Source organism: Capricornis sumatraensis, chromosome 8 (genome assembly GCF_032405125.1).
Source record: "Capricornis sumatraensis isolate serow.1 chromosome 8, serow.2, whole genome shotgun sequence".
NCBI lineage: Eukaryota > Metazoa > Chordata > Mammalia > Artiodactyla > Bovidae > Capricornis > Capricornis sumatraensis.
Window position 1 is genome coordinate 87,944,451 of NC_091076.1, and position 17,332 is coordinate 87,961,782.

The 17,332-nt window shown below is 49.1% G+C and overlaps 1 protein-coding gene across 1 annotated transcript; it reads left to right on the plus strand.

Moving 5' to 3' along the window:
* Positions 1 to 15,013: 15,013 nt before the first annotated feature.
* On the plus strand, positions 15,014 to 16,770 carry HOXB13 (homeobox B13). Its single transcript, XM_068978979.1, has 2 exons — positions 15,014 to 15,617; positions 16,517 to 16,770. Exons 1-2 carry the CDS (start codon positions 15,014 to 15,016, stop codon positions 16,768 to 16,770), a joined length of 858 nt encoding a protein of 285 aa, XP_068835080.1.
* The last annotated feature ends 562 nt before the right edge of the window (positions 16,771 to 17,332 follow it).

Genomic DNA, 17,332 nt, shown 5'->3' on the forward strand with positions numbered 1-17,332 from the left:
GGCTGCCCGGGTGAATCTGGGGATGCAGACCGGGCAGAGCCAGGGGCACCCTCCTCTGATGCGAGTAAATGCTTCGGGAGGGAAATGCCCTGCGCTCTGCGCCGCTCGCGGCCTCCCACACCGGCCCAGGCAGACGTGAGGGGCCGGACCCAGGAGCGCCTGGTTTCCCAACCAACGTTGACCGCCCGCTTCGGGCAATCTCCCTATATTGGACTGGCTCCCGCGCCTCGTTCAAAAGAAGGCTGGCCCTTCGGGCAGGTTGTCCAAGGAGAAGCCAGCGGGCCTGAAGTTCTCCCATTTCTTGCACTGATCTGAGGGCTGGGAGTGGGGTGGGGGACTTGGGGCGCCTATGGGTCCGTGTCCCTGAAGCGACCAGCGGCTGACTCCAATCCGTGCAGGAGAAACGTGTGTCTGGGGCCCAAATCCCCCCTTGCCTAGACCAGCACCTCGGCTCTCTTCCTGACCTTCCTTGCTAAAACATATGGACACTGAGGCCCAGAAAGATTAAAAGACATTTGCTGGAGCTGGGTCAAGGAGGAGATACTGGGGACGGCTTCTTAGTCAGCAGGATCCTTGGCAAACCCAGAGAGTGAATTGTGTTGGGGGGGGAATGGAGGGTGGATGAGATCCCACCCTCCTGGAGAGCCCATAGGGATTTTGACTTAAGTGACAGCAAGCCAGTTCCACCCCACCACCACCCCCAGCCATGTCTCCTCAAAAAGCAGCTGTGCAGAGGCTGAAATGGTCCAAATATGGGAATTATAAATTGATTGGCTTTAGCCCCAAACCATTAATTTCCTCCATTTCCTCCTTTTTCTCTCTTCCTGGGGATTCTGCTACCCATTTTCAGTCCTCTCCAAAGGCACTTCTAAATGAAGAAAGATCAGAGTCTGCCAGGCAGGGCCCTTAGAATCTTGTTCATCTGTCACATACTCCCCCATTTGACTGGCCTGGCTAAATGCGGGCTTGGAATCTGAATATTTGCCTAAATGCTCCAGCTTTCTTTGTGTAAATGTGGCTGTGACTCTGTCACACCAGGCAAGAGATGACCACAAATAAGACTAAAACTAAAAATAAAAACTTACTGGTTTTGGGGGGTCTTGAAAATCATTGGTGGGTCTTGGGTCTTGTTTGGTCCTGTTTCTGACTTGTAACCTGATCAAGAAATAAATACAATTGGAACTGATACAACTTCAGGATCACTGGAGAGTGCTTTGTTTATATATAACCAAAGCATGTCTTTTCCAATACTGAACCACGAGAGGTGACAGATTTCCCCCTTGGGGAGTGGGGGAAGTCTGCTCTTAGATTAGAGCAGAAGGGGCCTGATCACCTCCCTTCAGGAGTTAACAGCTCAGGGAAAGTGAAAAATCCAGCCAATCAACGATTGTTTGGTTGGAGACAAGCCAAACAATGGCTCTGCCTGATTTCTTCCGGAATTGTCTGAGCTGGCTGGTCTTTAGAAGGCCAACCTAGCGGGTGCTTCAGTATCTGTGTCAGTACAGGTTCTGGAAGGTCCCAGCCCCCGCTGCTCTCCTATCCAACTCTCTAGGACCTCTCCTCTGCTCTGATGCACTGAAATGTCCTAATTTCGCTCCAGTTTCTATGCTTATCCTTTTCTTTATGTGTGCTCCCATCTGGCCCTCTGTCCGTCTCTCTGTCGTAGACTACATTCATTTCTCTAGGGGGCTTTTGCTTAATTCAGTCATTCATGCCTGGTGAAAAAATTAACAGGTCACTGGTTAACTGGCTCAAATGTTGGGTCAGAGCATTGAGTGATGGCACAACTGCTGTCTGTGGTTCTGTCACTCTGGCTTTTCGCAGGCAGAGCTTGTGGGTACCGTCTAGGATACCCTTCATGCACTGGACACGTTGTCTTTATGGGGAGAGTGACTCACCTACCTATGTTTATTATAATCCCACATATTTCAACATGATATCAAATTTTTTTTTTCCTCCTGAAACCAGCAATTTGACTAAGGCAGAGAGGGAAGACAATTTTGATTCAGTTTGGAGTCTCCTTCTCTTGATCACGTGTGGAAAAAAATTCCAGACCAAGATTCCAGCTGAAACAGATTTTCCTCACTATTTGAAAGGACCCCACTGAAGGGGTCAGCCAGGACAGCTTTCTGGGGTCCAGAGGGAACTGAGCAGTGTTTGAAGCCCAGCCTTTCTTTTCCTAAAAATATAAATTCTGGCATCCAAATCAAGGAGGAAAATTAAAGGAGGCAAAAAGGGAAAGAAAACAACTGGAGGAGGCCTCTCTTGACTCAGATCTGGCTCAGTCCAGGTCCCCTGGCAGAGCCTCCACACCCAACTCAGGGGCCAGACCAAGACTAAGAGAAAACACTTCATCTTGCTCTTCTTTTAAAAGTCTCCCACCCTTCTCTAGGGCAGGAATCCAGACACAATGCCAGAATTTCCCACCTCTACTCTGTGGGTGGGGATGCTTAAATTCACCCTGGACTCCTGCCCTCTACCCTTCTCCCTGCCTCCCACTAGTACTGCCTTGATCTGGGGAAAGTGTTAAAGTGTTAGTCTCTCAGGCCTGCCCACTCTTTGTGACCCCCATGGACTGTAGCCCTCCAGGCTCCTCTGTCCATGGCATTTTCCAGGCAAGTATACTGGAGTGGGGGTGCTGTTCCCTCCTCTGAGGGCTCTTCCTGACCTAGGGATCTAACCCGGGTCTCCTGCTTTGCAGGCAGATTCTTTACTGTCTGGGCCACCAGGGGGAGGAGCCTAGCCGTCGGGTATCACTGCTCAGAGTAGCCAGACTGCTCACGGACCCACTGTATCTCCAGACTCTCTTCAAATGAACACATTCAACCCAGTCCCTCAAAAAGGTCTAAACAATGTAGACTCCCTAATGGTATGGACCCGCCCTGCAGTGCTAATGGCTCTACAGAGATCCCACACTCCTCCTTGGAAGAAGTCTGCTTTGTAGGTGTGTGGCTTGGCATTAAGGACTTTTAAGTTAAACAGAAAAGAGAGTAAATCCCAGACAGGAGTGATTCTGTGCTTGCACAGCGGAGATCTTGTGATATGCAACAAACATGAATCTTGGAAGATAAACATCAATTTCAGAGGCCCCAGCAGTGGGAAGACCTGCAGCTGCCAGGTTGGCTGAAGCAAAATTTAGCAGCATTTCTAGTCTGCAATGAGATGGCTTCCCATATCCTTTGCAGACATTGCACAAGTGATTAATATACATAAGTGTACATGTGTGCACGAAACATCAGATTTTCTAAGGGAAAAAACCCTGTCAAATAAGCAGTTGGGAAAACAAGACTAAATCTCTTAGTACTGCTGGCTGGCTGAGGAAGCTCTCTTTAAGCCAAAGTCACACCTTTATTTCACCCCAAGACCTTCAAAGGATAAATATGAGTTTTGTGTAAATCTCTGGAGAGGATCACAAGCTGCTTGTTCCTCAGAATGGATTATGTGAGATTCATTTTACGAGGACAAACTGTATTTCACACATGAGTCACCTTGAATAATCCAATAATTAATTAAAACCATGTTCTGCAGTGGAGAATTTATTACATTTGCAGGCTTTTTATGAGCTAGGTGTAGTTTGGAAGTGAAAAATGTGAGGACTTCAGTATGTCTGTGCTACATTCTGCATTGGCTAACAGTGACTCCGTCTCTCTGGGTCCAGGGAACAGAGTCGGGGGTGTGGGACCTCAGTTGGGAAGGGTAGAGCCCAGTTATTGCAGCTGAGTCGGACTCACCTCAGTTTTTGTAACCGGGGCCTGGGCCAGTGTTTCCTGGACTTCCTCTTGGAGATGAGTTAGGTCTTTGGGGTGCTTGAGGGATCCCTGGAAAGAGGAAAGTGGTGTGGCCAATAGAAAAAGGGCAATGGGGAGAGGGACGAGACAAAATCCTGACTTGTGCCAGGCTGCTTGGCAATTCCTGGGAAAGAAGAGTGGGCATTGTGGTACTCTTCTCCATGACGAGGAGGTCATAGCTTCTTTGGCTGGGTACCACCAAGTCCAGATCTCTTCTTAGTTTGGGGGGAGGTGCTTTTTGTGTACCCAGCCAAAGAAGCGATGTGTGGAGGTGCTTTTCCGTAGATATAGGACAAGAACAAGCTTATAGGTTGGTTTCTCTTCCCCTAGTAGAAATCCCACATTGATCTTAGGCACTGCCAACTCAGAGCTACAACTGGTTGGTTATACGTATGTTGCAATCTTTACACACAACTCCACTTCCCTCATCTTTATTGTCTCCAAGCAGCCCTGTGCAGAAGGCTGGGCAGAGACAATCACTCCCACTTTACAGATGGCGAGACAGAGGGCTGGAGAGAGACGGCCAGCTCAAGGACATGCAGCTAGTAACATGTGTCAGAGCAGGGAGAGAAATTCCAGCTCCCCATGTCAATAATGCCCAAAGGGCAGGAAGGAATAAGAGATGGCAAAGCTAGTCTGGCCACTGCACCTTGGAAATAGACGATGCATTAGTTCTCTTGGGAGGCGTGGTGGCTCTGGGGGCACCTCCAGGGAAGTGACTGGACAGTCATGCCCCAGTGGCAGTAATCTTGCCTCTAGATCTGAAGCTGAGTAATCAGTCTTTGACACTCTTCAAAACCCGGATAATTCAAAGAGTCATCAGAGGGTCCCAGCTCCACTTTGTTTGGGAGAAGATATAGGAAATTGTGCAGTTTTCCTGTCCATGGCCAGCTGCCCTGGACAGTGGAGCAGAAACCTGTAAAAATAAGTCTTTTGGCCTAACATAGAACAGTAATCTTTCTTGAAGATGACCAATATGGGACTTCCCTGGTGGCTCAAAAGTAAAGAATCCGCCTGCCAGTGCACAAGATCCCCTGGAGAAGGAAATGGCACCTCACTCCAGTATTTTTGCCTGGGAAATTCCATGCGCAGAGGTGACTGGTGGGCTATAATCCGTGGGGTCGCAGAGTCTGACAGGACTTAGTGACTAAACGACAAAATATCTCTGGGAATTGGGTTGACCCAGGGTTTTAAATAAACAAATAGTATGAAAAAAAGGAGACAAGGAAACTGCTATAAGAAACTTGAGACATATCAACTAAACGTAATGTGTGACTTTATTTCGATTATGATTTGAGCAAACTAATTGTAAAGAGAAAATTTTGAGACAACTGAGGAAACTGAAACATGGATAGTATTAACAGATTATTGTTAATTTTGTTACATGTGACAATCACATGAAGGAACTGTTAAAAAAAAAAGAAAAGAAAAAGAAGTCCTTATCTGTTAAGGATTCAAACAAAGTATATTTGGATGAAATGCTGCCTGTGACTTGTTTTAAAATACTCCAGAAAAATAAATCTGAAATATGATTGGTTTTGAGTTGATAAGGGTTGACACTGAGTGATGAGTTTAAGGAGTTATTATACTCTTCTCTGTAGAAGGCAATGGCAACCCACTCCAGTACTCTCGCCTGGAAAATCCCATAGGAGGAGCCTGGTAGGCTGCAGTCCATGAGGTCGCACAGAGTCGGAAAGCGACTTCAGCAGCAGCAGTAGCATACTCTTCTATATGTGTGAAGTTTCATTTTTACTGTTTTCTGTGTATGTGCAATTTGCTACTAGAAAACAAATCAATAAGGCTGTGGATCCACATCCCCCAAATCCACACACACACTATCAAGGAGTGTGGCTTTGAGACCCTCATGGAATCTAGTTCAGAATGTTTAGGCTCATCAAACTCCCATTTTTCCCCAGGGGGAGAGCAGGATTGGAAAGTATTTTAGCACCAGACTGACCCCATCGTTTTCTTTCTCTGCAGTGCGATGGGGCCATGAGACAGTGAGGAGTCTGAATCTCAGAGAATTCAGCTACAGGTGAACATTTCCAGGCATAGCTCCCTCCTTGCTCTAATGGACAAAGCTCCGAGATGAAACAGGGTGGCAGGGGTACGGATAAGTGAGCTGAGTTCAGTCCATACCTTTTTGGTTTTACATCAAACATGCCTCGATTTTTTTAATGCTATGTGTTAAAGGATACCTTTTATTTTGGAGTCAATATTTTATTTTTCCCAAATCCCTTTGTTTCCTCCTTTTCCCTTTAGTAACTTCCCAAATATCTCAAGTCTATTTGTATCAGGTAGTACTTTTTAATGGGATTAATTTCCATTTTAAAAGTTGGAAACGACTTGGTGTTTGAATAGGAAGAGAAAGTGAAATGGTCAGAGCCTGGATTTGGTGCCATAAAGACCAGTGTTGGAGTTCAGACCTCATCATTCATCAGTCTCTAGCAGTTGAGCAAATTAATCTCCTAAACCTCAGTTTTCTTATCTACAAAACGGAAGTAACAACTGCCCTTTACTTGCTGTGAGGATTAAATGAAAGGCACATGCGGGGCGCTTACAGTCCCTGGCACACCCACACACGGGTTACGACGACGTCGACATTTCTCAAGGGCCGCCCCAGGAAGCCGGAGGAGCAGCGCGCAGGGACGTAGGGGCGTGAGAAGCTGGCCAAAGCGGTGTCCGGGAAGCTGAGAAGCAAATCCAAGAGGGCAGACGCCAGCGCTCCTCCTCCGATGGTCTAAGCGGGTTTTGGTCCAGCGGGAATTTCCGCCCTGAGGTCAACCTCCGCCTGAGGATGCGGGATCCCTGGAGGGCAAGGTGCACCTAGCGAGGTAGAGGAGGTCTCCGGTGGGTGGGAGAAAGATAGGGCTCCCATGCTCTCCAGCTGTGCCTTTGAGGTTAGAGACCTCACCTGCCGGCGGGCCGCTTTGCCGTTCACCAGCGGGCGTGCAAACCTCGCTGGGTGCGGTCGGTATCTTCCGTTGCATTATTGAAAAATCGGCCCTACCAGGTGTTTACACGAGGGCAAGGAAGGGAATTAAGGCTCTTGGACAAAAGTGGGGAAGTCCTTAGGCCCCCCTCGTCTTGATTGGGTTCCTTGATTGGAGCCTCCTAGCCCGCCTAACATGCACTGATCTCAGGCCAGGAAGGGACCCTCAGGACAAGGTCCACGGTTCATTTGCACCTCCCCTGGTTCAAGGCTTGGCCTGCATCTCTGGGTCAGACGATTCCTGAGGCTAGAAAAACCATGTCGATGGGGGCAAGCAGGGTGTAAATGAATTCAAAGGTAGGCTAATGTGAGGGATTCCAATCCAAAGACAGAGAGCACCCCCAATCTGTCTGCATCCCTAAATACACACCACACACACACCCAACTACAGAGCTGGGTTGGGCCTGCAGTAGATCCTGGAGGATATTGAGGGACTGGAGGAGATGGAAATATTCGGTCTGCTTCCCATGACTCTTCCTCAGGCCCCCATCTGGACCTCTGGGGCTAAGTTCCATTCATATGAAAGTTTCCAGGCTGATCTCAGGAATAAGTAACTGGAATCCTGGTCTTGTCTAGAGTAGCTGGAACAGCCAGACAAGCAGTGCGTCAGCCTGGGAGGGGGTGCCCTTGTGATCAAGCTTTGACCCCATAGGACCTGGTAGATAAGGAGCTGAGACTTGAAAACCACTCAACTTGTGAAGCTTCTACATAGTCACTCAAAAGTCCCTGTCTGACTTTGGGACTCCCTGGGAGAGGCATGGAGATGGATAGGTATTACGGGAAGTTCCAGTGTTACATCCAGCCACCATAACTGACTACTGAAGGCAGGCATCCCTCTCCTGCTCCCACTATGGCAGCACAGAACTGCCTGGAGTCCCAGAATTGGCTGTGGATTTCCTGAGGTCAAGTCATTTTGACTTGGGCAAGATAGCTTCTTTTCCTCAGCATCTGCCATTCAACCACTCAAATACATAGCTGACTGGAACTGAATGATTTCTAAGGATCCTCCCAATTCCAAATGCCAGCTTACTAGTTTGGGTAAGTAGGGAATTTGAGGCTTCCTATTCTAACATTCTAGATCCTTAGCTCCCGATTTAGCTTCTATACCTAGAGCTTCTAAGATTGGAATCTCCTCCCAAGCCCTACCCTGGCCACATAAGCAGTGTGAGGGGAAAGTAAAGATCTTCATGTATCTAGGGAAAAGATTTTTGGCATCTGGGGACAATAACAGCCACAATCCTTTCAAATCATGGATAAATCTGTGGACTCAATGGAGACCAAATAAAAAAAATTTTTTCCTAGTGGGTGATTTTCTCATTTAAAGTGAAAGGCATTTCATATAGCCTCTCAGAACTCTTAGAAAATCTCTGGAGGCAGCTAGAGGGGAAGAAGTCCTAGTTTAAGCCCAAGTGGATCAAGAGGTGAGCAGATTATGAACCCAGAGCTCTGCTCCAATCCCTAACCTCACTTTGATGGAGTTCCTCATGTGTGGCCAAATACCAGCTCTGAACATCTAGGGTCACACTGTAGACAATTGGACAGATTCCTCCAGCCTCATAAGGTATCAGGGTCTGAGGTAAATGGCCAGATCAGAACCTTGGGGGCCTGGCTGAGATGAGAGTCCTTAAGTGGTAACCAGGAACCACCCCATATTCATCTCAGACTGGGATTCAGAAAGGCAGATGGGGTGTGTGTGTGTGTGTGTGTGTGTGTGTGTAGCCAGACACTCTGGGATGCAGGAGGGTTATTTTCAAGCCTTAAATGAATTATAAGAAGGTAATCTTTTGTGGCATTTTCCCCTCCCATCTTGGTTGTGCTTCTTCAAAGACAGGAACCCATGAACAACACGGACAGGAGGGCTGTTAGAAAAATGGCCATTTTCTTTGGTCCGTGTGTGTGAGTGTGTGTGTGAAGTGCTTGCCTTTCTCCTCTTTTTCCTTCAGAGGAAAAGAGAAAAGCTCTTGCTGTGGTGGTGGATGGAAGAGGATGACAAGATGGTCTGGTTCTGGGCCACTGGAAGGGTCTCAGATCTCTCAGCCAGGGGGATGGGGGAATCAGAGCAAGAAATCGAATCTATCAAACTGTACTTTCCCCTAAACCTCAAACCTACAGCTCCACTGCAGGCCGAATAGGCGGGTTTGGGACTGGAGGGGCCAGGGTCTCCATGTTGACATTCCTCTTGATTTCACGAGCGAAAACTTAGTGTTTGTCTCTAGCAGAGTCTATACATGAGTAGTCAGAATTCATCCTAATAATTATCACTTACATCCAGCATTCCTTGAGGGGGAAGAAACAAGGTGGAGATGGGGATAGGGGAGTTGTAAGAGACTCGGATTGCTTTCTTGAATTTGCAGGTAGGTTTCTTGATATATTTCCCATTCCTGAGCCCATCCAGGATCCCAAGGGCTGAAATAGAGGAAGCTGAGTCTCTGAGGGCCCTAGAAGCATCTACAAACCCCAAAGGCATTGGCTGTGGGCTCCCATTTGAGGAACCCACCCTTGAGAGTGTGTGTAGAGGGTGGGGAGGCTGGAGGGCTCCGGGGAACTATAAGGTGAGTGGAAGAGGTGATCTCCAGCACCAGTTTTGTCCCATTTAATGGGCTACTGAGGAGCTTACACCCTGGGGCTGAGTGTCCCAACTGAGTCAGTACATGTTAGTTGCCTCACAGAGGCCAGGTCACAGGGCTGGGGCTCCCTCAAGGACCTAATAACTGTGCCCTGACCTAGACCCATGCAGAATAATCAGTGGTGAGCCTAGAAGCCTCTTGCTGACTCCCTCCACGACTTTCCTCCTCACTAATGCCCTCAACCTCCAGTAATCGTCCCTTCCCTGCTCCTGCCTGCGCACCACCCTTGTGTCCAAAGTGAACAGTGACTCAGACTTACAGGGAAGCTGATCCAGCCCTTCCCTCCTTACACAGGGCAGATAGGAAAATGGAGGCGCAGAGAGGGGAGATGACATTGCCCACCACGCCGAGCTAGATTAGACCCTTGCTCCCCATTCCCAATGGTTGGGGCCAGATGCCACTGGGCTTCTCTGGGTTGGGGTTGCGGGCAGGTGACCTTTAGTCTTTCAGTATCTTTCTTTCCTTTTTACATTTGTGCTCTTCTTTCTGCCTTTCTCTCAAATTTTGGTTATATTGCTTTGGGAACATTCTTACTTTCTTTCTTTCCGTACGCAAAGCGTATTTCCCCTGCAGCTTTACTCCCATCCCTTCTCACTCTCCGCCTCCCTCCCTTGGCTCTTGGCCCCACTCACGGTTCCTGGCTCAACGCTTTTCTGGTTTCTGGGCTTCTGGGCGCCATCAGGACAGCGGCAGCGACGTGGCTGGCACTAGCTTCTCCCCTTAGCAGACAGTCTTTGATCGCTCCTCAGTTCCACTTGCTGGGTGGTGAAGGCCTAACAGGCTCTAATTTCTGGATCCTCAGCCTCGGCCTCTGAAGCACTTGCGTTTGTCCTGAGAGCGTCCTAACCCAAGGATGTTGCAGGGCTGACAGGGTGAGAGGGACATGGAGGTGAGAGTGGCCTCTCCTGACCAGCCAGGCCTCCACTCTCTGTTCTTGTAGCTCCCAGACTCTGCCGTCATTTTGTCCAAAACATTTTCCTGTGAGGCCTGGCCAGTCCTGCCTGATTTCACAGAGAAGGTGCCCTGTTATCCCCAAACAGGTCCTGTTGTTCAGGCTGGCTGGCGATTGGGCTCCAGGACCGCTCTGCAAGGTGCCTGCCAAGGTCAGACTCTGGCAGTGGGGAGCCCCCGGCAGGCTCTATGCCGACCTCGGAGAACAATGGAAAATTGAGAGGGCCAGAAAAGGGGTAGAGAAAAGGGAAAAGGGAAATGAGAGGGAAAGAAAGATAAAAAACAAAATAGATGAGAGGGAAAGACAGAAAAGGTGGAGGGGAGGGAAGAGGAGAATATGAAAGAAAGAAAAGTGAGAGGATAAAGAAGCAAACAAAAGGAAAGCGGTGTGTGCACTTCGGAGAGCAAGAAAGAAGCCAAGGGAAAATCAAAGGTAATCGGCGGTGGGGTGGGGAAAACGTAAGCAGTAAAGATGGAAAGAAAGGAAAAAGAATGTCCCCAAAGCAATATAACCAAAATTGAAGGAAAGGCAGAAAGAAGAGCACAAATATAAAAAGGAAAGAAAGATACTGAAAGGCTAAAGACAGATGAAAGAACGTAGAGACAGAAAGGACGGATGGAAGGAAAGCCCGAGGAAAGGCATGCACCCTGTTAGCCCATTTTCGTGAAATCAACCTCCTCAAGCAGTTCCGCCAGGCCCGCATAGTCTAGCCGGCCAGCGGAGCCCCGACCTTTCTAGAGACGCTGCAAATTCTCATTTTTCATCACGACCGACCTGAAAGCTGCAGGTACATTCCTCCAGGTGGGAGAACGAAGACACCAAGAGCTCACGTAGTTTTACAAAAAATAAACCATAATTTAACAAATGCCCCCAAGCGGGGCGGGTGGGCTTCTCTCGCCCCCTCCCCCTAGTCGGCTGCCCGAAGCCCCTGCTCCGCGGGCGCTGACAAGGAGGTGCCAAGTCCCAGTGGCCGGAAACCCCGCGGCCGAGCTCAAAGGCCTGGCTGTAAAGGTCATAGGCGGTCTGTGGGGCCGCTCTGAATGGGCTCCCGGAGGTAAACAGACTCTTAACTTTCAACTTGGCCTTGACCTTCCAGGAGGTGTCTGGCCGGTATGTAAAGGAGCAATTGAGGCATTTCTGCGAGTTTGGCTGGGTCAGTAAACGGGGTTGGGGGTCGGGGAGGCTCAGGGGTCCTGAGGGTCTGTCTGGAGGCTCGCAGCAGGACAAAAAGGAATCTGTGGGGCTGGGGGAAGGGCTAGCTCAGCCCAGGCGGGTGGGGAGGTCAGGGTGCCTTGGCTGTACTAAATTCCGCCCTCAACTCTAGCGCTCAGGGAGGATACTGAGGTGCTGAGCCTCAGGTTCTGTACGTGGGAACTGCAGGTTTACTCAAGGCTGAAAGAGGCAAGTAAGAAGGGACCAATACTCGTTAGGGAAACTGTTCTTTTCTTTTCAAATAAAAACAGGTGGCTTGTAATTCATTGGAAACAGAGACACATACAGAAACACAAATAGAACCCATTTATTCAGTTTATGAAATGCTTTCATGTGCAAAAAATCTTCACAGCATTCCTGAGGGGTAGAAATTACTGTGCCTTTGAGAATACATAATTTTACAGATAAGGAGACTTACTCTGCCTTGCTTGACTCCAGCTGAGGTCTATGACAGGTCATACATGTTTGCAAATACATAAACATATACAGAAAATGGGAGCACATGCACATATGTTAATATAATATTTGGAACTGTTCCCTAGAATCTACTAGATGCTAAATAAATTGTAGAGCAAAACAGATCCCCCCTCCCCCGCCATAGTATTTATTTGTATTGAATTGTATCTGCTTACATAGAGGTCTCCAGCACAGTTGGTGAGCTTCTCCAGGGCAAGGTTTGAGGTGGTCTTCTTTGCATTCTACAGTGATGCAGAATTACATGCATTCAGCTGTTTGTTTCCGTAAGACATAGATAAGAACACTAATATCCAAAAAGCACAATGGCAGGCAACATTGCTATGAATCTTGAAATTTTTGTATTTAATTATGTTCCTTCTAAAAAAGAGAGATAAGCTGATGTAATGTCAAGAAATACCCCATGTACATCTTGAATTTTTACAGGGAACATACCCATGTAACTAGCACGTAGATAGAGATCTGAGATCCAGAACATTTCCAGCCTTATGTCACCTCCTAGTCAGAAGCTCCCCTTGCAGGGCAATCTATTCTGACCTCTATCACCATAGATTTGATTTTGGCTATTCTTGATTGAACTGCATCGAAATAAAATCATAAAAAATTTGCTTTTTTGTGTAGCTTCTTTTACCCACCTATCTGTGCAATTTATCTATGTTGTGTGTAGCAGTGTTTTTTAAAATGGCTGTGTAGCACTCTTGATGAACATCTGAGTTGTTTCTATTTTTGAGCTATAATAAATAAAGCTGCTTTAGATATTTTAGTACTTGTCTATTGATGGATATAAACATTCATTTCTGTTGGGTATATTCCCAGGAATGGAATTGATTTACCTATTTATACAATTTAGGGATCTGTTCATGCCTGTGTTGTCATCTACCAAGCAAAAAGCAGTAAAAAATTCTTAGTCGTTAGGTAAAAATCCTGGTATTTCTGTCTTTCATAATCAGATAACCAAGAGGCTATAGCAAGAAACTGGAAAGCATCAAAGAGACATCGCCTCCCTTTTCTCTCCTGTTGTTTTCAAATGCAACAAAATCCAGTGAGGATTTCATGCTTGGTGTCTTCAGTTATCAGCAATGGTCACTGAAAGTGAGCTATACTCTTCCCTACAGCTCTGCAACTTGGAGCAAATCCAGTTGCATGGGCCCTTTCCTGAAAGATAGCTCAAGTTCAGACTCAGGTTGTTGAGGGGGTATGGCCAAGCCCACCTAGAGTGCAGGGTAGTCTGTTCTATAAAATTGCCATGAGCTTAGTGTAGAATGCAAAAGTTCCTGTCTTCTCAAAAAAAAAAAAAAAAAAACTTGTGAGTTTTAGAAAAAGTGAACCCAGAAGATTTGATTTGGGAGGGATAGTGATGGAAACAGAAAATCTCTGAAGACAGATCTGTGAGAAAAAAAAAAATGGTTTGGGGCTTCTGCCTTGCACTGCACAATAGTTCCCAACAGATGAGCCTCAGATAATTCCTCCAATGGTTGAGATTCCCTCTCCCATGCCCTTTTCCTTCCTAGGAAAGGAAAGCCTGGAGGAAGCAGATAGAGGTCCTGGGTTTTCTGGTCCTAGGTTTGGGTGGTAGTGTGCCAAGATCAAGGTGAATTTTCTGGGCCCCATGGAATGTAGGAGAAGACAGAGAGACTGGGTACTTCATAAACGCCAGGCTTCTGTATTCTTGGGGTCCAGATTCCCTCGAAACTAGTTCTTTGCCAGTTAGCCAGGCCTGGTTTTCTGGAAATAATCTTAGATCCCAGAAAAGGGGGGAAAGTGTTTATCTTTTCTGACTGGTACTTCAGGATTTTATAACATTCTCACTCAAACACTTCCTTCAACTTCTCTCCCTTTCTGTGTGTCTCTGGATCTCATTTTCCTGGCTCTTTCTCTGCCTCTCTCTGAATATGCAGGTCGTATGTGACATCTTTCCATATTTCTTTCCCCATCCTAAAACGGAAATCCAGACCCCCCTTTACAGGCCAGGACCAGAAGCTCCATTTCCGCTTCAGGTCTGAACCTTTAACGTCTCCGGTTCTCATGTCTCCTTCTTCGGAGTCCGTGTCTCGCTCCCTCTCCTTTCCACCCCTCTTAGAATCCGGAGCTTTATAGCCTATGGGCGGTAGCCAGGGTCTCTGGGGAAGAGGCGTTCTAGGCACTTCCCGAGGTCCAGGAGTAGCTTATTACTGCGCATCTAGAATGGGAGGGGCACCTGGAGTGAACTGGGATGCTAGTACTGGGACACCAAAGCAAGGAGCTTCCAGAATTATCCCTTAACTCCCATTTTTCTAGCCCCTTCTGGCTCAGGCGCATTCCCGGGTTTTTCCTTTCAGGCTCAGAGCGGCCTCCAGGCCCCACCTTCAACTCCCCTTCCCTCCACGAGATGGACACTTTATAGGGAGAGCTTTTTATTCTCTCGTTAAAATTGCCAAAGCACAGGAGACAGAGAGTCAGGGAGGGAGAGGAGGCGACCGAGGTGGGGCTGGCTCCGTCTCTCCTCTCCCGTCTCCCCACCCCCGACGTAGCTGGGTTGTTCCCAACTGGAAAGCGGCGGGAAGACACCCTGTCTCTTTTCTCTCGTTTTCAAATGCAATCAAGAAAAAGAAAAAGCCGAGAGAGAAAGAGAGGAGGGAGGAGAGGGAAAAGGAGGAAGGCGGGGAGAGAAGGAAGGAAGGAGGAGGGAGTGACCAAGGGAGCGAGGGAGGGTGCGGGGGGAGAGAGAGAAAGCGGGGGTAAAGTATTTTCGCAATTTCTGCAGTGAAGATTTTATGAGCTTCTCTCCGCCAGGCCGCAGCCAATCAGCCCGCGAGCCCGGGCACCTGCGGCTCCTGCGTCACGACGGCCGGGCTAAGCGAATGCAGGCGCCCAGCGAGCTGCCAGCGATTTAAAACGCTTTGGATTCCCCGGGCCCGGGTGGGGAGAGAGAGCTGGGTGCCCCCTGTATCCCCCACCCCCAGCGCCTCATGAGCCGATCCTCGGCCCCATGGAGCCCGGCAATTATACCACTTTGGACGGCGCCAAGGAGATTGAAGGCTTGCTGGGAGCTGGAGGGAGTCGGAACCTGGTCACCCACTCCCCACTGACCAGCCATCCAGCGTCGGCGTCTACGCTGTTGCCTGCTGTCAACTACGGCCCCCTGGATCTGCCAGGCTCTGCGGAACCGCCAAAGCAGTGCCACCCATGTCCCGGGATGCCCCAGGGGGCGTCCCCAGCTCCAGTGCCTTACGGCTACTTTGGAGGCGGGTACTACTCCTGCCGAGTGTCTCGAAGCTCGCTGAAGCCCTGTGCCCAGGCAGCCACCCTGGCCGCCTACCCTGCGGAGACTCCCGCGTCCGGGGAGGAGTACCCCAGCCGCCCCACCGAGTTTGCCTTCTACCCGGGATACCCGGGACCCTACCAGCCTATGACCAGTTACCTGGATGTGTCGGTGGTACAGACCTTGGGCGCCCCTGGGGAGCCCCGTCATGACTCCCTGCTGCCTGTGGACAGTTACCAGCCCTGGGCCCTCACCGGTGGCTGGAACAGCCAGATGTGTTGCCAGGGAGAACAGAACCCCCCAGGTCCTTTCTGGAAGGCAGCATTTGCAGGTAAGCTGCTCTGGATGCCCTTGGTGCTGAGTGTGGCGTTGTAGACCCTGCCTGGATGGGTCTTGGGGCTGGTGAGGAGGAGCTTGGTTCTCCTTGGTTGGCTATTAGGGCTCTGAAGGAGGGTCCAGGCAGTTAGAGAGCCTGGGTGAAGGCCCCAGAGGGTCAGTGTGAGGGGCCTGAGCTGGGTGCTATTTGAAGCCTGAGGCCCACCAGGTCTCTGATTTCCCTGGGAGGCCTTGGGACCAGCCTTTCAATATGTCGGAGTGCTTGACTCTCTTTGCTGTTGTTTGAGACTTAGGGTGTTCCTGCCCAGCAGGACCCCAGTTTAATTCTTCTCAATTCATTGAGTGTGGGGGTGCAGCTGGGTGGGGACAGAGAAATTGATTGTTCTGTAAAGAATACAACCCCTTACTTTCTCTCAGATGAATTTTTCAGTTTCCAAAGGGAAGTGTAGATTTCCTGCAGCCATAACTTAAGTGTGTGCATTGGTGTGTGTGTGTGTGTGTGTGTGTGTGTGTGTGTTGGGAGTAGGGGCAGAAATGTGTTCCCTCCTGTACAGAATTTGCTTGTAGTATCTGTAAGAGTGGCCAAGAGCTGGAAAATGCATATGAGGGTGGACATTAGACAGTGGGCTGGGTGTGTTTGCAGACTGCAGGCGTGAAGGCAGTGATGAGTGAGTGTGGCCTGCAGAAATCTCCTCTTTCCAAGGCTGGGTGGATCAGGAAACCAACCAGCCAGAAGTGGAGGTGTCCTCTTGTGCTTTGGGGAAATGGCAGTGCCTGTATGGTAACCTGAGTACTCCTGTAGGATGACCTAGGTTGTGGGGCCTGGGTCAGACGCTGGGCTTGCGCCAGGCCGTGGTTTGAGCATGTCTCTCTTTCCCTCCCTCTCCTGCATAGACTCAAGCGCACAGCATCCGCCTGACGGCTGCGCCTTCCGTCGAGGCCGCAAGAAGCGCATTCCCTACAGCAAGGGACAGTTGCGGGAACTGGAGCGTGAGTATTCGGCTAACAAGTTCATCACCAAGGACAAGAGGCGCAAGATCTCGGCTGCCACCAGCCTCTCAGAGCGCCAGATCACCATCTGGTTTCAGAATCGTCGGGTGAAGGAGAAGAAGGTCCTCGCCAAGGTCAAAACCAGTGCTACTCCGTGAGGGAGCTCCCTGGCTCTGGCTGGGAGGGGGAAAGGGGAAGCTGGGGTATCCTGGTGAGACCAGGAGCCTGCCTCAGCCAAGCTGGGGCCCCGGACTCTGCTTGAGAGGCTCCCAGAAGTGACACTCTTCCCAGGCCAATGTTCCTGGGTTGTTCTTCAGGGACAGTCTGGATACCCCGTGGATCCCAGAGAGCCAGCAAGGCCCAGAGTTACAGCCCAGTCCACCAGGTAACATTACCCAAATGACCTTGTCCCAGTCATAATCATTCATTCTGGCAGTTGCAATAATCACCATAACCAGTACTAGCTGCCATGATAATTAGTATCATATTTTCTATCTAGAGCTCTGTAGAGCACTTTTAGAAACTGCTTTCATGGATTGAGCTGATCATGAATAAACTTGGAAGGAGACCGGTGACAGGACAGCTTCCTCTGGATCCTCTTCCATTTCCAAAGCCTGTCCCCATTGCAGTGAAGGCAGAGGAGACAAGAAATGGCAGATTTACCTCTGTAACGTTTCCTGTTGCCCCTTTAGCATTTTTTCTAAGATGACAACTAGGCAG